The sequence below is a fragment of the Pelodiscus sinensis genome, chromosome 13 (assembly GCF_052426305.1).
Source record: "Pelodiscus sinensis isolate ZL-2025 chromosome 13, ASM5242630v1, whole genome shotgun sequence".
NCBI classification, from domain to species: domain Eukaryota; kingdom Metazoa; phylum Chordata; order Testudines; family Trionychidae; genus Pelodiscus; species Pelodiscus sinensis.
The window spans coordinates 28,049,355-28,065,752 of record NC_143064.1 but is presented as its reverse complement, the minus strand read 5'-3'; the positions used below and the strand labels follow the sequence as shown (position 1 = coordinate 28,065,752).

General features: G+C 41.6%; 1 protein-coding gene across 1 annotated transcript; it reads right to left on the bottom strand.

Annotated features, from left to right (window-relative positions):
- Nucleotides 1-2,144: 2,144 nt before the first annotated feature.
- On the bottom strand, nt 2,145-14,938 carry YIPF6 (Yip1 domain family member 6). Its single transcript, XM_014574670.4, has 7 exons — nt 14,785-14,938; nt 13,607-13,735; nt 12,934-13,012; nt 12,472-12,514; nt 7,862-7,987; nt 7,582-7,739; nt 2,145-7,179 (listed from the first exon to the last, which is right to left on the bottom strand). Exons 1-7 carry the CDS (start codon nt 14,830-14,832, stop codon nt 7,061-7,063), a joined length of 702 nt encoding a protein of 233 aa, XP_014430156.4. The 5' UTR covers nt 14,833-14,938; the 3' UTR covers nt 2,145-7,060.
- Between the last annotated feature and the right edge of the window lie 1,460 nt (nt 14,939-16,398).

The window sequence follows — 16,398 nt, the reverse complement described above, 5'->3', positions numbered from 1 at the left end:
AGAACAAACCTACAGTCCCTATCTTGTACGTAACCCGGGGACTACCTGTACTGACAATTCACATACAGGAAGGACAGTATAGCAAGTAGAAAGCACATTCAAAAGATATGTTTAGAGTGTGGAAAATGTGTTGTTTCCCTAGTTTCATGTACTCCCCAACAAGAGTAATTGGTGTTTAGCTGAGGATAAAGCAATGTAAGTACACCTTTAGGTAACTGGCTTGAATTCAAGCCAATCTTTAGTGACTTGAAGTCATCATTGGATTGCTATTACTACCTGCCACATCTCTGCAGGATAACTACTACATGGCATTATTTCCTCATACTCAATTCCCGATTCACAGTAGTGATTAGACACATAGGCATGTTTTGTGCTAGTTGAATGATAATTGATAACACTTAGTCCCTTAGGAAGCAAGCAATGGCAGGGGGCCTGAAGGAACACATCTCTTAAAACATAGTTTAGTTCTATAAAGTTTTATCTGCTTGGAAAGGAGGTTATTACAGGGCAATCAATGCAGTAAGCAAATTAACAATGAAAAGTGGGTTATGCCTTAACATGGCTGGTTTGTACTGGCTGTACATCATGTAGCAAGAGTGATCACTAATAGAAATGTGCATCTATGATAAATAATCTCTTAATGCCTTTCATTAGAAGGTGGGTAGCGCCAAATATCAACTCAATAAGTTGTACTAAAAGCAGTTCTACAGTACCAAACAGGATCAGCTACTACAAAAAGTTTTATATATAAATCTCTTCCATTGTTCATATCTCGAGAAGCTACATAGGATAGCACTGGCATATTTTCAGTGACAACAGGAAACCACCCCAGTAAATAACTTAAATTAGGTTCTTTGCTTCCTGATGTTCATATTAGTAGGGACCAGGACCAGCTGCACTCAGACACATTGAAAGCTTACTAGCCCCCACCCCCTTCACTAGAAAAGCCTAAGTGTGAGAGGGACACAGATTAGGCAGGAGCAGAACAAGTACTGCTCCAAGAGTGCAATTATTAAAAATACCCACAGAAGTGGTTACAGATCTGCGTTCCCCCTTAAGGAAAAAGGATTAAGTCCTGCTAGGACTCTCCCCACTTCTTTGAACCTTGGGCTGTGTCTACACTGGAGCGATCTCATGCAAAAGTGGCCGCCCTTGCACAAAAACTTGCTGCCTGTCTACACTGGCCGCGTGTTCTTGCACAAGTAAACTGACATTCTAACATAAAATCAGGGCTTCTTGCACCAGAACTCTGACGCTCCCGCTCAGGAATAAGCCATCTTGCACAAGACCTCTTCCAGAAGAGGCCAGTGTAGACTCGCAACATGAATTTCTTGCGCAAGAAAGCCCTATGGTTAAAACGGCCATCAGAGCTTTCTTGCGCAAGAGAAAGTCTACACTGGCATGGATGCTCTTGCGCAAAAGCACATGCCAGTGTAGACACTCTCTTCTGGAAGTTTTTGCAGAACTCTTCCGCAAGAGTTTTTGCGTGAGAATGCGCCAGTGTAGACATAGTCTTGGTGTGTTCACGTGCGAAAACCGAGTAAAAAAAATACTACCATGTAAGAATTCAGTTATATATACCCATCAGAGCATTTTACAAGCACAGACTCCAGGCCAGTGCAGAAAGATGACCTGCTTTTTTCCCTATTCCTCCTTGAAGGCCACATAATATATGGGATTTCCTTTAGAGCAGAGGTGGGGAAACCTATGGCCTGTGGGCTGGATCTGTCCCATTGCTTGATTTTATCTGGCCTGCAGTGTCACGCCGCCCCACCCCCAGTGGGGCTGGAACCCTGAGAGGGAAACCCTGGATCTCAGCACTCCCCCTCCTGCAGGTGAGTGGCCCAGAATTGATTTTGGGTCAGGTGGGGGGGAGGCAGGAGGAGAAGAGGTCAATGGCCCAGGCAAAAAAAAGGTGTCCAAGTCCTGCTTTACAGCTTGTCGACAAAAATGCTCATGGCCCCATAGGAAACTGCTTTGTTCCCTCCCAGGTCCTGATAGCTCAGGTTGCATAATGCTTAAAGACTGACCAAGTTGACACGTTAAAAAATATTAACATTATGGAGAAATGCCAGTTAACATAGATCCTAGAGTGCAGGCAACAGCACAGAGCAAATTATACTTTCAAGCAACAAACCACAGTATCACATTCAGTATTTTAATTTATAACTTTAAAATTAACATGTTCTTTTTCATAGCTATAGCATGTGAAAGAGAAGATCAAACTTGAAATTTGAAGGGGGTTTTGAAACATACAGCAAGTGATTGTATCAAAGTTTCAGTGGGAAAGAATAGCAGTTTATGCATCTGCTTTTGCTACAGGAAAAATTATACATTTCATTAAGGCAAAGTCTACTCTACACCCCATATCCTGACCTTCCCCTCTCCTGGCCACCAGCTTTCAAACAAAGAGAGATACTTTTCAAGGGGAAAAGCCAGACAGTAAGTGATCATATGCATCCTCAAATCATAAGCTTAAATAGTTTGCTTATATGGACTGGACAGTACACATTCTTTTGGAGGACTACAAAGCTATAGACCAGGTACAAAGGATATATAAGTCACAATCATATCAGCACTTTGGGTACGTCTAGACTACCGCGTTTTGTCGACGGAAGTTTTGTCGACAGATACTGTCGACAAAGAGCGTCCAGACACATTGAGTTCTGTCGACGAAGCAAGCTGCTTTGTCGACAGAACTCCGTAGTCTGGACGCAATGTTACAGGTAATAACACCTTCTGTCGACAGAGTTCTGTCGACAGAAGGTGTTATGCCTCATAAAATGAGGTATACCAGCGTCGACAAAACTGCTGAGTTCAGTCGACGTTATGTCGACAGAACTCAGCGGTACTGTAGACGCTGATATAGTTTTGTCGACAAAAGTCCACTTTTGTCGACAAAACTAGGTAGTCTAGACACACCCCTAGAGAGTAGATTTAAAACCATAAGTTACCCCTGGACTTTTCATAGAATGTTGCAATATTGAAGGAAGTCAATTGGAATTAGTTTTAAAGATATTAGAAGTTGTTGCACTTGTTATCCCTACCCATGTTTGTGATTTTACAGCTATGTTTTCCTATTTTTAAATCTTGACCTCCACTCAAACACTGTAGGAACAAGCAACGTAAATACTGGCAACAAAATGCTGTCAAATATTATCAACTAGTCAGTAGAAGACTGACAGAAGTTGTTGCTATTCCAGTTAAATGAGTCCTCAGACCTCATAAAGGGAAAATTTACTACGCATACAAAATTTCAATCATCTTCTGAACAATGGGAAAAGAGTGCAAATCTTGTCTCTTGATCTGACATGTGAACATCTGTAGCCTGATTATATACCTGTACACACATTAGCATGGAATCATTTAATCAATAGATATTTCAGGTTATCCGTAACTATTTTAGGTTTATTTTAACTGTAGCAACCATGAGCAATGTGTGTTTTAGATAAGTCACTCCAGAACATACATTTCAGACATCATAATCAAACTCTTAAACTGAGAATCTTCAGGCTATAGTAGTATCTTGGATTTATTACATGCAGGAAGTTGATTGACAAAAACAATAGAAAATTAGAATAGTTTTAGCTTCTAGCTTTTGTTAACTGAAATAAAAACTGACAAAAAGGAGCAGCTATGAAGTCATACAATTTGATGTCCATATTCAGAACTGCTTGCCTTCTCAGCATATTTTTTGGTAAGACAAGACTTTGTTTACAAAAAGAGCTATACTTTCAAAAATGCAAACATTCCCTTTCTTCCAACTAAGAAGCCAAGAAAAGCTTATTCAGAACAGATGTTAATGACAGAATTTTAAAGGGGTTTATTGCACACTTGATATATGTTGGTATCAACAGGGGAATTTTAGTGCAGTTGGATGGATTCTGTGACAATGAACTGTAGTAACCAGAAGCAGTAATGGTTAAAAAAAATCCCCCAAAAAAACCCACAAAACTTTATTCAACTGGAAGCATGAACCTTCAGAATACCTACAATTCCTCACCTGTATCCTGGTTCTATGCTGCTAAAGATTTTAGGAAGTTATGGTTTTTAAGCACATGTATGTGCATTGGGAGACTTCACTGTCTAACTGTAAATGATCAGACAAAAATAACCTTTCTTCCCCATTCATAACCTAAGAGCAATACATTAATTCTCACAGAATAAGCCACCTTGAATTCTTAGAAGTAAACAAAAGAAAGCATGAATGCAGGATTTTAAAATCATGCTTCTCACATTTGTAGTTTAAATTTAAAACTCTTTTCCAGACAACTGTCTTCTCTCAAGGAAATAGATAAATTACAACTATATTTATTTTAAAGAAAGTCACAAACTTGGACAATCTGAATCATAACAAACACTAGAGAGGGGTAGGAAATCAGGTCTTTCAGAAAAGACTGACTTTCTGGAAATTGTGCACAACTAGGTTTTGATTGTATAATTCTTACTCTTATGAAAAGCTCCACTGATCTCAATGAAAGTATTAATTTGAGTAAGCAATGAAGAACTGGGACCAAAGGCTGTGTCTAAACTACACCCTTCTGTTGGCAAAGGGATGTAAATTAGACACATCAAATGTGCAAATGAAGCTGGGATTTAAATATCCCGTGCTTCATTTGCATAATGGAAGCCGCTGCTTTTTTCTGAAACCAGGTTTTTTGAAAAAAACCCGCAGTTTAGACGGGGCATTTTCAACAGAAATACCCCATTTCGAAAGATTGTGTACTCCTCAAAAAAGTGGGCATTTCGAAACGGGGCATTTCTATCGAAAATGCCCCATCTAAACTGCAGGCTTTTTTGAAAAAGCCACATTTTGGAAAAAAGTGGTGGCTGCCATTGTGCAAATGAAGCACAGGATATTTAAATCTCAGCTTCATTTACACTTTCAATGTGTCTAATTTACATCCCTCTGCAGACAGAGGGGTGTAGTTTAGACACACCTAACAAGTCTAGAAGATTTGCTGTCTATCACTTGCCTAAAATATATTTGTTTTTAACATCTTATAAAGTGCACTTGAGTTAATTAGATTTAAAAAAACAAACAGCATAGCTTTAAAAACAAATATACAAAGCCATTTCACATCCTATACCAGTAACAGTGTGTATGAACTTTAAAATGCCCCATTGCATTTTACAATTAAGTACCTGAATACTTACAGCTCCCTCATCAGTAGATGAATGTAGCTTAAGAAAGGCAGTAAATATAGCTGTCCACTCCACAAACTTACTGATGTTAACTATTGCAGACAGGAAGAAGCAGGAGCCTAAATTCAGGTTTTCCTAGGGAGTAACTAAATCAGTTCCCCACCCCCACACGCCCTCTGTGCCCACCAAATGGGAGTCAATTTCTTAAAATCCAGCCAGTCGTTTGGAATCCTAAATGTATATGAAGAATGTTTAGAAAAAGATCCACATTTTATATTTAAAATATAAAACTAAATATATTTACATCTCAATAAGATCTGACTAATCAGTTTCAGGACCATTTTGCACTTACTACTACATGAGAAAGCATGAAATTATGTTCATTTTTTTATTTAACTATATATTTGAATAGCAGCTTTTATCTCCTAGCCCCTTCTTAAGCTTTGATGTTCTGCAGCTCTCCTTATCTATTGCTTATTATGCATCAGTAATAACCTTTGTGTGGCTCTCAGTGTGTCCACACAGGATTTTATCTTTGTATCAGTGCCAGACTGGCACATTTATATATCTGCATCAGTTTCCACAGATGCAGAACAGGCATGTACATATAGCACATGTCTGAAGGAAGATTCCCTCCCTTTCTATAAATATTCAGTCTAAAAATCTACAGAAATGTTGTTGTTTTTTTATTTTCCACTACCAAAAGCAGGACCCATATGTACAAAAGGCAAACATTTACATGTCATTTACATGTCAACCCTCCAAACAACCAATTATTAATCACTCTAAAGCAATGGAGTGCCAGATCTCCATAGAAATTCAGAATAACCAACATCTTCACTTATGGACCATTTAATTCATTCCTCTATCTTAAATATAGCAGGTTTGAATCTTTGTTTTGTATGCTAACGGGTAAATGTCTCAAGTACCAGAACTTCAGATCGCTCACTAGGAATTCATTTCAGCGATGGTACCTGCTCCCCAGCTGCCAGATTCTAAGCAAAAGTTGCCAAGTGATAGCTGAGTAATCAGTGCCAACACCTTCAAAGTAAAGAATCTGAAGTCTTCCTCTGTCCTTCCACATTCTGATCTGAATTTGTAAATGTCCAGTGCAAACACCATCTCATGAAACTGTATGGATTACTTAGTGTTACATCAGTATTTGAGACATTTAGCTTGTGAACTGTTCCCAACACACATAAAATGACTGCAATGCGTAAGTGAACAAGAGCGGTTTACATCAGTGTGAACAGAAACAGCTCCCTTCAGGCATGCTCTGATGAAGAAAAAGCATGGAGCAAACATATAAATCTTTGCTAAAACCTGAAGTGAAAAATTATTGCCCCTGTGATGCACCTTGTATAGATTTCAACTCTTTGCACATCTAGGAAAGACAGGATTTAAATACCTTTCTTTTCTACCTAGTATTGATGAGCAAATGTGTTCTATTATTCATAAGGCAATATTCAGTTTTAAAGAGAACTCCAAAGCATGAACTGAAATTCTTCTAAGTCAGATCCTTATTGCCTGCTCTTCAGTTATCAATCTTCCTGAAGTTCCAAGATAGGATTTTATCCTCTCCAGTCACACAAAAACTGCCTTCTCTCATCTGCATTTTTCAGATGAGACAGCCTCTTCTTAGACTGGGCATTTTTAAATTAACATCTATACTAAATAGCAGGATAAAATAAAATTCAATAGCTGGACTTCTGTATCTTTTGAGCAACCGACTCTTTGTGTATCTCATTCTTAGAAATGATGAATGAATGCTTCAGCTCCCCGGCTTTATCCCATAGGCTGCTTTTTTACAGTAGGCAATATCTATAAATTAGAGATAAAGCCCATAAATTAAACAGCAGCATTTTTTTAAAAAAAGACTTCCAGTTTCGTGTTGTGCAGTCTCTTTTGATCCCCATCACTGAGGGGGAAAGGTGAGAATCATCCAGCTGATAACGAAGTAGAAGAGGAAGATGGGGTAAACAACAAGAGCTTTGCGATTTGGAGGCTGGCTGTCGGCCAGAAAGGCTGTGGATGCTGGTGACAAAGAAAAAATACAGACTTGAAATGTGCACAAAACAAAATTAACACATTTTTCAAACTCAATCAGAAGCCAGTAAATGCTGCTAATTTAGGGTCCAGTGTACATTTAAAGGTGAAGGGAAAAAGCTATAACAACATGAAGACTCCCACATTTTCTGCCCCAGCATGGCTATGATCATGCGCTGAGATGTGGGGAAGAGAAAACACCCTTTCTCCGCAAACGTTGGGAGCAACGTTTCCACAAAACCTCACCAACTTGGGGAACCCAAACCATGATCTCTTCCTCACCCATGCTACCAGCAGACTACTAGGCAGGCCCACCTTTCTTAACAGCAAAAGTACAAGTTTTAATTCCTTTGCATCCATAATACAATTCTGTTGCTAAAACTTTCTTACCTAGGGTTGACCAGGCAAACATTGCCATCACAACAACAAGTCGCACAATGAAGATGACAGTCCCTGAGCCTGCTAGTAGTACTAGCCTGCACACGAGCATAGCCACTGTCAGAGGGAGGACACAGTACCCCAGGACACAAAGGCTCTGAAAAAAAGATCTGGAGGGGAGGGGTGGGGGGAGGAGGGACATGGAGGAAGATAAGGAAGTTGTGTCAGAGTAACACAAATATTATCCACACACTGGAGCAATTCCATTGCTATTTTTCACATGTATACTCACATGGTTCCTCCAAGCAGTTTTGAGTTGAGTGTAATGACAACTGCTCCGAACCAGATGATCACAAAGACCTCAGCAAACTGGGGGCCTCCATCATCTTTACTGTCTGCTGACCCTCCCTGAAGCATCCTGAGGCAGAAAAAAACAGCAAAATACTAGATGAACATAGAGCAGTAACTTGGTTTCATGTTTTATTTTTATCGTCTGTATTAAGCCTAAGAGATGATTCTCAGGTAGCTTGAAGCACATTTCTCTTTGAGTAGATAGCTGATCAGATAGGTATAGAAGAGAGAGGATGACAACTTCTGCCCCACGGTATTTATAGTGCAAGTTAGACAGACAAAAGGTGCTTCAGTAATACAGTAATGGGAGCTATGTCACAGTGGTTGGTCAAATGAAGGTCATCTTAATGAGATATGGAGGATTTGTTTATTTTTAAACAATATGGATGCAATGCTCACTTTGAGAGATCAATAAGGCAATGAGTTAGTCACAGAGGTCATAGCAGTCATGGACTTTATGACTTTACTGGACCTCTGTGACTTCTAATACTTCAGGAGGTGAGGCAGAACTGTGCATCCCTACCCTACCCCTGCTGGTTGGAACCAGGACCCTGCAGTCACAGCCCTGTGATTTCTGCTGAGAATTGCAGCTAGAGCCCATGAGACCCAGCTTCATGGCATCCTGGGCTTGGAATGTCAATCATACTCCCTCCTGCCCCCATGGAACTTCATCACCCCCCAGTTAATTTTTAGTAAAGTCATAGACGGGTCTCAGGCTCCATGAATGTTTGTTGATTGACCAGAGCCTATTTGGGACCTTTACTAAAAACAACCATGATAAAGTCTTATCCTTAATTAACAGACACATTTAGAAGGTTTTGAATGAGACAGGACAACACATGACTGACGCACAAACCTAAGAAAAGTCAGAAGGGCAGCATGTAAGAAGTTATGAATGAAGTAGTAATAGACTATGTCCCATAGATCAACAACCACTTTTCAAAGGCGGATTTTATTCCCATTTAACGAGAAACAATGAGTCAGCAGAGTTACAAGCAACAGAACTAAAGTCTTCCAATTTGGAGCTCTGAGTTCTATCCACTGAACCACAATATGACTGAAGTGGAAGCTTGGACAGATGAAACAAACAAATGTGACCTAAGTGAAAGGTAGCCCATTTAAAAAAAAAAAAAAATCACATATCTAAAACATTTTACTTACAACTGTCTCATGCAATACCAAGATTACTACAACTGAAAGATGAGAAAAATTTGTTCTTTTGCCCCTCAGTTTCTTTACTTTGTGCAGATGACAGTACTTTGTGTCTAATCAATTTCCCCCTTTTGTTGATGTAGACCCTTCACCTTTCACTTTTTTTTTTTTTTTAATAAGAAAGCACAACTGTAAAAGAAATGGTCAAGGAGATTCAGGAACAGATGTAGCTAGAGTACTGGAAATGAGGTTCACAAAGGTTTGTTCTGGCATTGTAAGGGTGCCTTAGTGTAAACCTTATTACTTTAGTATCCAAATACCTCACAATGCTAATGTACTTATCCTCACAACATTCCTGCAAAGTAGTGAACTGCTATTAACGATCTTCCAGGTGGCAAAATGAGACAGAGGCTAAGTGACATGCCCAAGGTCACATGAGTAAAGCAAAGAACTGAACTTGGAATTAAAGATAAAAGGAAAGGTCAGAGACAAAGACAGGTAACCATCATCATTTTGGCTGTAACCCGGCACTTCTGAAAAACCTGTAGGGTCTGAGTCTGCATAATGCCATTTACTATATTTGTAAAGGGCCTATCATAAGGGAGTTCTAAAGTGGTTGAGGCTTCTCAGTTCCACTGCAAATATAAATACATGTTGCACCTCCCTAAACCGGGACGGACTCTGATCAAGAGAACTCCAGTGCAGGAGGGCCAGTGCCTGAGAGCCCTACAAAAGATGAGGCTTGTAGTAGCAGGGCCAGGGCCTCAGCAACCCTGCAGTGGTAGCGGGGCAGGGGCAGCCTGGCAACCCAGCTGTGGCCAGGGCAGCCTGTGGGTGCCAGTCCAGCAGCGGGGTTGTGCTGCAGCAGCCCGAGCGGGGTAGTGTACTGGCCTGGCAGTGAGGACAGAGCTGCAGCAACCAGGCTGTGGCAGATCAGCAGGGGAAGCCCATCTGGGGCAGCAGCAATCCAGCTGCATCAGCAGCCTGATTGGAACCACATGCCGGCCAAGCAGCAAAGTTGGAACAGCAGCAGTGGGGTCAGGGCTGCGTGTTCCCATGTCGGCAGTGGGGCTGGGACACCTGTATTGCCCAGCTGGCAGCGGGGCTGAAGGAACGGCAGGCTGAGGGGGCTGGTGGCAGGGGACTTTCCTTAGTCCAGCAAACTCCCTCATGCAGGACTGCTCAGGTCCCGAGGGTGCCAGACCAGTGAGGTCCAACCTGTAGTAGCGTTAAAACTACTTTCAGTATTACTAGATGTCAAAGTAGTTGTTGCTTTTTCAACATAGTTATAATCTGGGAGAGAATAAACTGAAGATACCTGGTAATTTAACAAACAGAACTAAAAGTATGCCTTCAGATCAGTTAAAAGTAACTTCTTGGGGGTAAATTAATCCCTATCTTATTGGAATGAGGAAACTAGTAGTATTGTGAACACCAATTTCTGTAGTACTTTCCCTGTGCACTACACAATAGTGCAGCAGAACCCAGAGAGCCTAATCCGGATTGGAGCCGCAATGTATTGTAAGCCTAGCATGTACATAGTCCATGCCCTGAAAAATTACAGCCAAGATGACAAGTTAAATGGATAAACACAAAGACACATGATTTTTTTTATGTATACGCACATTTTACTATAGGTAAAAAAATCATTAACCTCATGATGGATTTGCTGGGCTCCCCCTCCTCCCCTCCAACACTGATCATTTTAAAGGAGGAAACAGTCGATAGCTATAGCTTCCAGACCATAAGTACAATTCACAGATGACTGAGATTGTGTATGTAAAAGAAAAAAATATATATAAACTAGTTTCTTAGAATAGTATCCAACAGTTAAGTCTTTCACAGCAATGAATTGATGGTCCACAAGAGGGATGTTAACAGAATTTTGACTAGTCGATTCCCCTCCGCCCCCCGCTGCCTATGAGATAGAGGCAGCAAAGGAGAGGGGAGGGTACTTCAAAGTGGCAGCACCTTGAAACCCAAAGGCGGCCGCTGCATAGCTGATCCGTAGAACGCTGCACATTTGAAATGCCCCCGCGCATTTCAAAGGGGCAGCTGCTGTGGTGCCCAGGATCAGCTGGGGACTCCCAGCTGACTCTGGGTTCCACACGGCATTTCCCCAGAATCCGGGATCAGCTGTGGAGTCCCCAGCTGAGGACTCTCATGCATTTCAAAGCAGGCGCGCAGTGTGCAGCCCGGAGTCAGCGCGACTTCCCACTGGCTCTGGGCTGTACACAGAGTTTTGCATTCCTCCTCTGAAATGTAGAAGAACCCTTGCTGGGGAAGTGCCTATCAACTAGTGGATGGAAATTCTGTCGACTAGTCAATTAACTGCATTTTAACACCCTTAGTCCATTAGTTCAGGATGTTATTTTATCCAGAAGAGCCAAAGCCATGCTTGCTTGTCTTTTCATATCCCCATACAGATTCAAAACAGACTGCCTGCAGGATTTATAACTTCATCATTTTGTTTGCACCTTTCACAACCTTATTCGGATATATAAACTTGCCCACATTTTAGCAGTCAAAAGAAGTGATTAAGGGTTTAGTTCTTCGCAATGATGCAGCAAATTAAAAACAACAATTTAGTAGAATTTCAGGACTGTAAGTTTGCTTTGGAAGCCGTTGTATTTTGAAGTGACAAATAGGTAATAAACAGTTAGTCCAGAGTTCATATCACTATGGATGAGCAACAAAACTTTCATTTTTCTTTCTGCATAACACATATGAAATGCATAACATTTAGCCCAAAGAATACTTGCTATATACACTAAAAATCAAGAATTACCAAGACCTTTGTAGCTTCCAATCACATTTATCCCCAATACTACAGGACCAGAAAGGAATTACAGGCAGTCCCCGGGTTACGTACAAGATAGGGACTGTAGGTTTGTTCTTAAGTTGAATTTGTATGTAAGTCGGAACTGGTACATATTGTAGGGGAAACTCTAGCCAAACATTTCTCCAGAGCTCAGTTTTATTCTCCCACACCTCACTTCCCTCAGTCCTTTATTCTCAAGGTGAGGTGTCTGCTGAGAAAAGCCGCTCCGCGTCTCCCTGGTCTGCTGGGGGCGGCGCTAGCTTCGCGTCTCCCTGGTCTGCTGGGGGCGGCGCTAGCTTCGCGTCTCCCTGGTCTGCTGGGGGGTAGCAGCTAGTGCAGGGTTGCCTCACCCCGTTTGTAAGTAGGGATCTGATGTAAGTCGGATCCATGTAACCCGGGGACTGCCTGTACCTACATGTATCCTAAAATCCAAAGTTTAAGGTTTTAGAGAGTCCATTATTCATAGGTTTCAACATTAATATCTGCATCACACCAACCTAAGCACTACACTAACCTGACCATGACATATCTGAAATCCCCTTTATTATTTGCACATAAGAAAGATGACAGGTACTTACAGTGCAAGTGACACACACAGCACCAAAGGACCCCAAAGATCCCCTGAAGTAAGGGAAAAAAGCAGCAAGACATCAGATAATGATTTTCAGAACAGTGTCTCTCTAGCATAAAAGAGTATTAAACAACTCAGTGTATTCTCTTTCCAGTTCCCAATACCATAACTACCATAGCAACACCTGGTACTATATACTAAATATAAAGATGCATACAAATTAAAAATGTCTAGACTCATTCTGATAAACAGTTCACTTCAAATACATGCCAATGTTGTTCTCTCTCTTCATACAACAGCCTCATTTGCTTGTGTTATTCTACATCTTGCAGAATAAAAACCCATATAGCTATTTTATTCTCCAAATATTTCATTAAAGCAAAGACTTTATCCAACGCTTGCAGTATCTTTTAGGAATATTTGTCTTGTAATGTTTGTCTCCGCAAGATTTTTTAAATCTGATACATACAGTCTCTGAGGAGTGCGCTGCTCTTTTTGGGATACATGACATGCACAAATTTCTTTCCAACTGCCTTTAGGTCTCGCATCTGAAACACATAAATGACAACATTTATAGCACACGATTTCACAGGTACTGAAACATTAATAAAAGGAAGGAGAAAATACTTTTGCAAGCTATGAATCATTACGTAGCACTGGTATTAAATCAAGAGATATTTGGTCAGATGTTTCTATATCATACCTTAACAGTATAAAAATTAGATTCAAATCAACTCAGAGCTGGATAATGAGTCTAAATGCATGAAGTTCACTAGATTCCTCTTTATATCCAGCTAATAATGTTATTTGCTTGCTACTCCAAGAAGAGATTTTATTGTCTGGCTAATTCCCCATCCCTGCTTGATGCCCTGACAACTACAAAAGTTTTCAGTGGTTCACAGTGAACAAGTTTCAGGATTTTTATCACAACCAATTACAAGGCGAGCAAACCATCTAACATTCCAAGAGATCAGCAAAATTCCATGTATTACCACAGACACAGTAATGCAGTTGTTTTTAGACCCCATAAAATGTCAAATGGAGGTGTGGACCCCTTTGGAAATCTGAGGCATAGTTGGCAAACTTGCATGAGACTACAGATAACAGATTCAAAAGCACTGAAGTAAGGGATATAAACTCACAATAGTATCCTTAACAGGCTCATCCAATGTGGAGTAATCTTCATCAGGGGAATGAGATCCAACAGGAACTGTGATCTCCCCTTCCACTGGAATATCTTCTGATATTGACACATCTGAAAGACCTGCAAACTACACATTTAATTTATTTTTATAATACAGAAATAGCTTCATGTTTTCCTAGGGCTTTTTCTGCAGACTATTTAAATAAATGAATTTGTATTCGAGTAGTAGTCTCCCTAGTCCAAACAATTCACTCACAACTAAGAGACAAGCTGTTACGTCTGAGCAGAAGAGATAATACATACAAAGGTTATTTCATTTTCCTTGTCAGTAACCTCTAAGATCCTCCCTCCCCTATTACCATATGACTCATGTTTGTACTTATTTACATTGCAAGCTCCCTGGGTCAGGCTACAAGACTTGTCTGTGGTCTGTAAAGATGTGCGCACACTGATGCTGCTACATTAAGTTTATAATGGCAACTACAATGCCACATCCTTAGTATACCATGAATGGAAAATCCACTTTGAAGTGAGCAATTTATTCAGAACCCCATATAAATTAGACATAATGAAGTTTATGTGGCGTGTACCTCTTGAAGGCTAAGATCACGTGTTTCTCCCCCACTGATTACTGGGATTTTTACACCTATTGTTGAGTGATGCAATTAAATAATGAATAGCTTGGTGTGCTGAAGGGAATCCTGCTCAGGAAGGTTTACCACGTGACAGAGGAGAGAATGGGTTTCTCAAACAATACTGCTGCTGTGCTTGACTCTAGCATGGGGGGGGCAGCCACGCCTCCCCCCTCGTCCCCGCTCTTTTCACGTGTTTGTAACTCGGAGACAGTTGCACTGATGAAGCAACGGCCGGGAAGGGGCTTCCTCAAGGTCTCCCAGAATGTTAGCGGCAGAGATGGGAACCAACCTGCCCTGGTCGAGCCGCCTCTTCTCCCCAGTCAAGGGCAACCCCCCGGAACCCACGAGCCTCCCACGGCCTCTGGGCCCTTCCCCAGTCCAACCGCTGAGCCGGCCCCCTCCCCCAAGCCACGAAGAGAACCCAGGCGTCCGAGCGCGCTCCGTGTCCTGCTCCGCCCCCCACCCAGGCGTAGCGGCGCTGGGTCTCCCCCGATACCTCCCACCGCCGGCAGGCACCGGGGTCCCCCGACCCCTTCCTCACCAAGGGTTTGGCGGTTCCCCCAGCCCTGCTCTCCTCCGCCTCCGCCATCTTGGCCCCGCCCCCCCGGCTGAGGCGACGTGGAGACGGATCCAGCGCCTCATCGCTCCGCGCAGCGCGCGTCGAGATTGCGTCAGCCGTCCGAGTAGCCGTGGCAACGCCAGAGCCCGCCCCTGGAGATAGCTGGGCTGACAGCCCAGATTTAAAGGGGCAGCGCACAGCCTCAGCAGGGGGCGTTCCCAGTCTCCAGTGTCTGGCAAAACACACGCACGCACCAGATGTGCGTGTCCAAACAGCTGCCTTAGGGGAGCTGCGTGTAGGGGGGCTATGACAGGTCCATCTAGCCCAGCGTCCCGTCTTCAGACAGTGGCCAATGCCAGGTGCCCCAAAGGGAGTGAACAGAGAAGGTAATGGTGAAGTAATGGATCCCCTCTTGCCCATTCATAGATGGCTAGTGTTCCATTCCTGCCCATCCTGGCTAATAGTCAGTGATGGGCTTGTCCTCCATGAGTTTATCTAGCCCTTTTTTTAAACCTGTTACAGTCTTGGCATTCACAAAATCCTCTGGCAAGGAGTTCCACAGGTTGACTGTGTGTTGTGTGAAGAAATACATCATGTGGTTTGTTTTAAACCCACTACCTATTAATTTCATTTAGTGACTCCTAGTTCTTGTTTTATGGGAAGGAGTAAATAACTCTTCCTTATTCACTTTCTTCACAACAGTCATGATTTTATAGACCTCAGTCAGATCCCCTTTTAGTCATCTCTTTTCCCAGTCTTATTAATTTCTACTTGTATGGCAGCCGTTCCACACCTCTAATAATTTTTGTTGTCTTTTTCTGAACTTTTTACAGTGCCAAAAAATCTTTTTTAAGATGAGGCAACCACATCTGCATGCAGTATTCAAAATGTGGGCATACCATGGATTTACAAGAAGCAATAAGATATTCAATGTCTTATTCTCTAACCCTTTAATGACTCCTAACATTCTGTTTGTTTGTTTTTTTGACAGCTTCTGCCCACAGAGTGGATGTTTTCAGGGGACTATCTTCAATGACTTCAAGGTCTCTCTATTGAGTGGTAACAGCTAATTTAGTCCACATCATTTTATATGTATAATTGGGATTACGTTTTCCAATATGCATTACTTTGCATTTATCAACATTAAAATTCATCTGTCATTTTGTTGCCCAGTCACCTGGTTTTGTGAGATCTTTTTGAAGCTCTTCATGGTCTGCTTTAGACTTAGCTATCTTAAGCAGTTTTGTATAGCAGATCAGTACTGAATTGACATCAGCAGAGTTTGTGGAAGAAGGCCTTGTACGTTGCTTGGCTAAAATCCATACTATCTGTCATCCCTTAGTGTCAGCTTCAATAAACTGTGGTACAGTTTTGAAATAGATGTTATTAACCAGTTTCCTTCCTATTTTAGTAGTGGCATAACAATTAGAAGAGGAACCTTCCTGTTTAACATGTAAACAAACATTTTTCCACATTACTGTAGTGTAAAGGGTGTTTGTTTGAAGAATGCATAGACAAAAGATGATGAAAACACCGACATTTTGACCTTCAGATAAGACTCTATGGCCAATATGTTAACTGATCATCTTCTCTTGT

What these genes read in the sequence shown, in the direction of transcription:
- YIPF6 (XM_014574670.4), bottom strand. Translation starts at nt 14,832, where the DNA reads ATGGCGGAGGCGGAGGAGAGCAGGGCTGGGGGAACCGCCAAACCCTTG. An exon ending in AGCCTGTTAAGGATACTATT is followed by an intron (nt 13,013 to 13,606) that starts GTGAGTTTATAT and finishes TATGTGTTTCAG; the next exon opens with ATGCGAGACCTAAAGGCAGT. An exon ending in GTTTGCCTGGTCAACCCTAG is followed by an intron (nt 7,180 to 7,581) that starts GTAAGAAAGTTT and finishes CTTTGTCACCAG; the next exon opens with CATCCACAGCCTTTCTGGCC.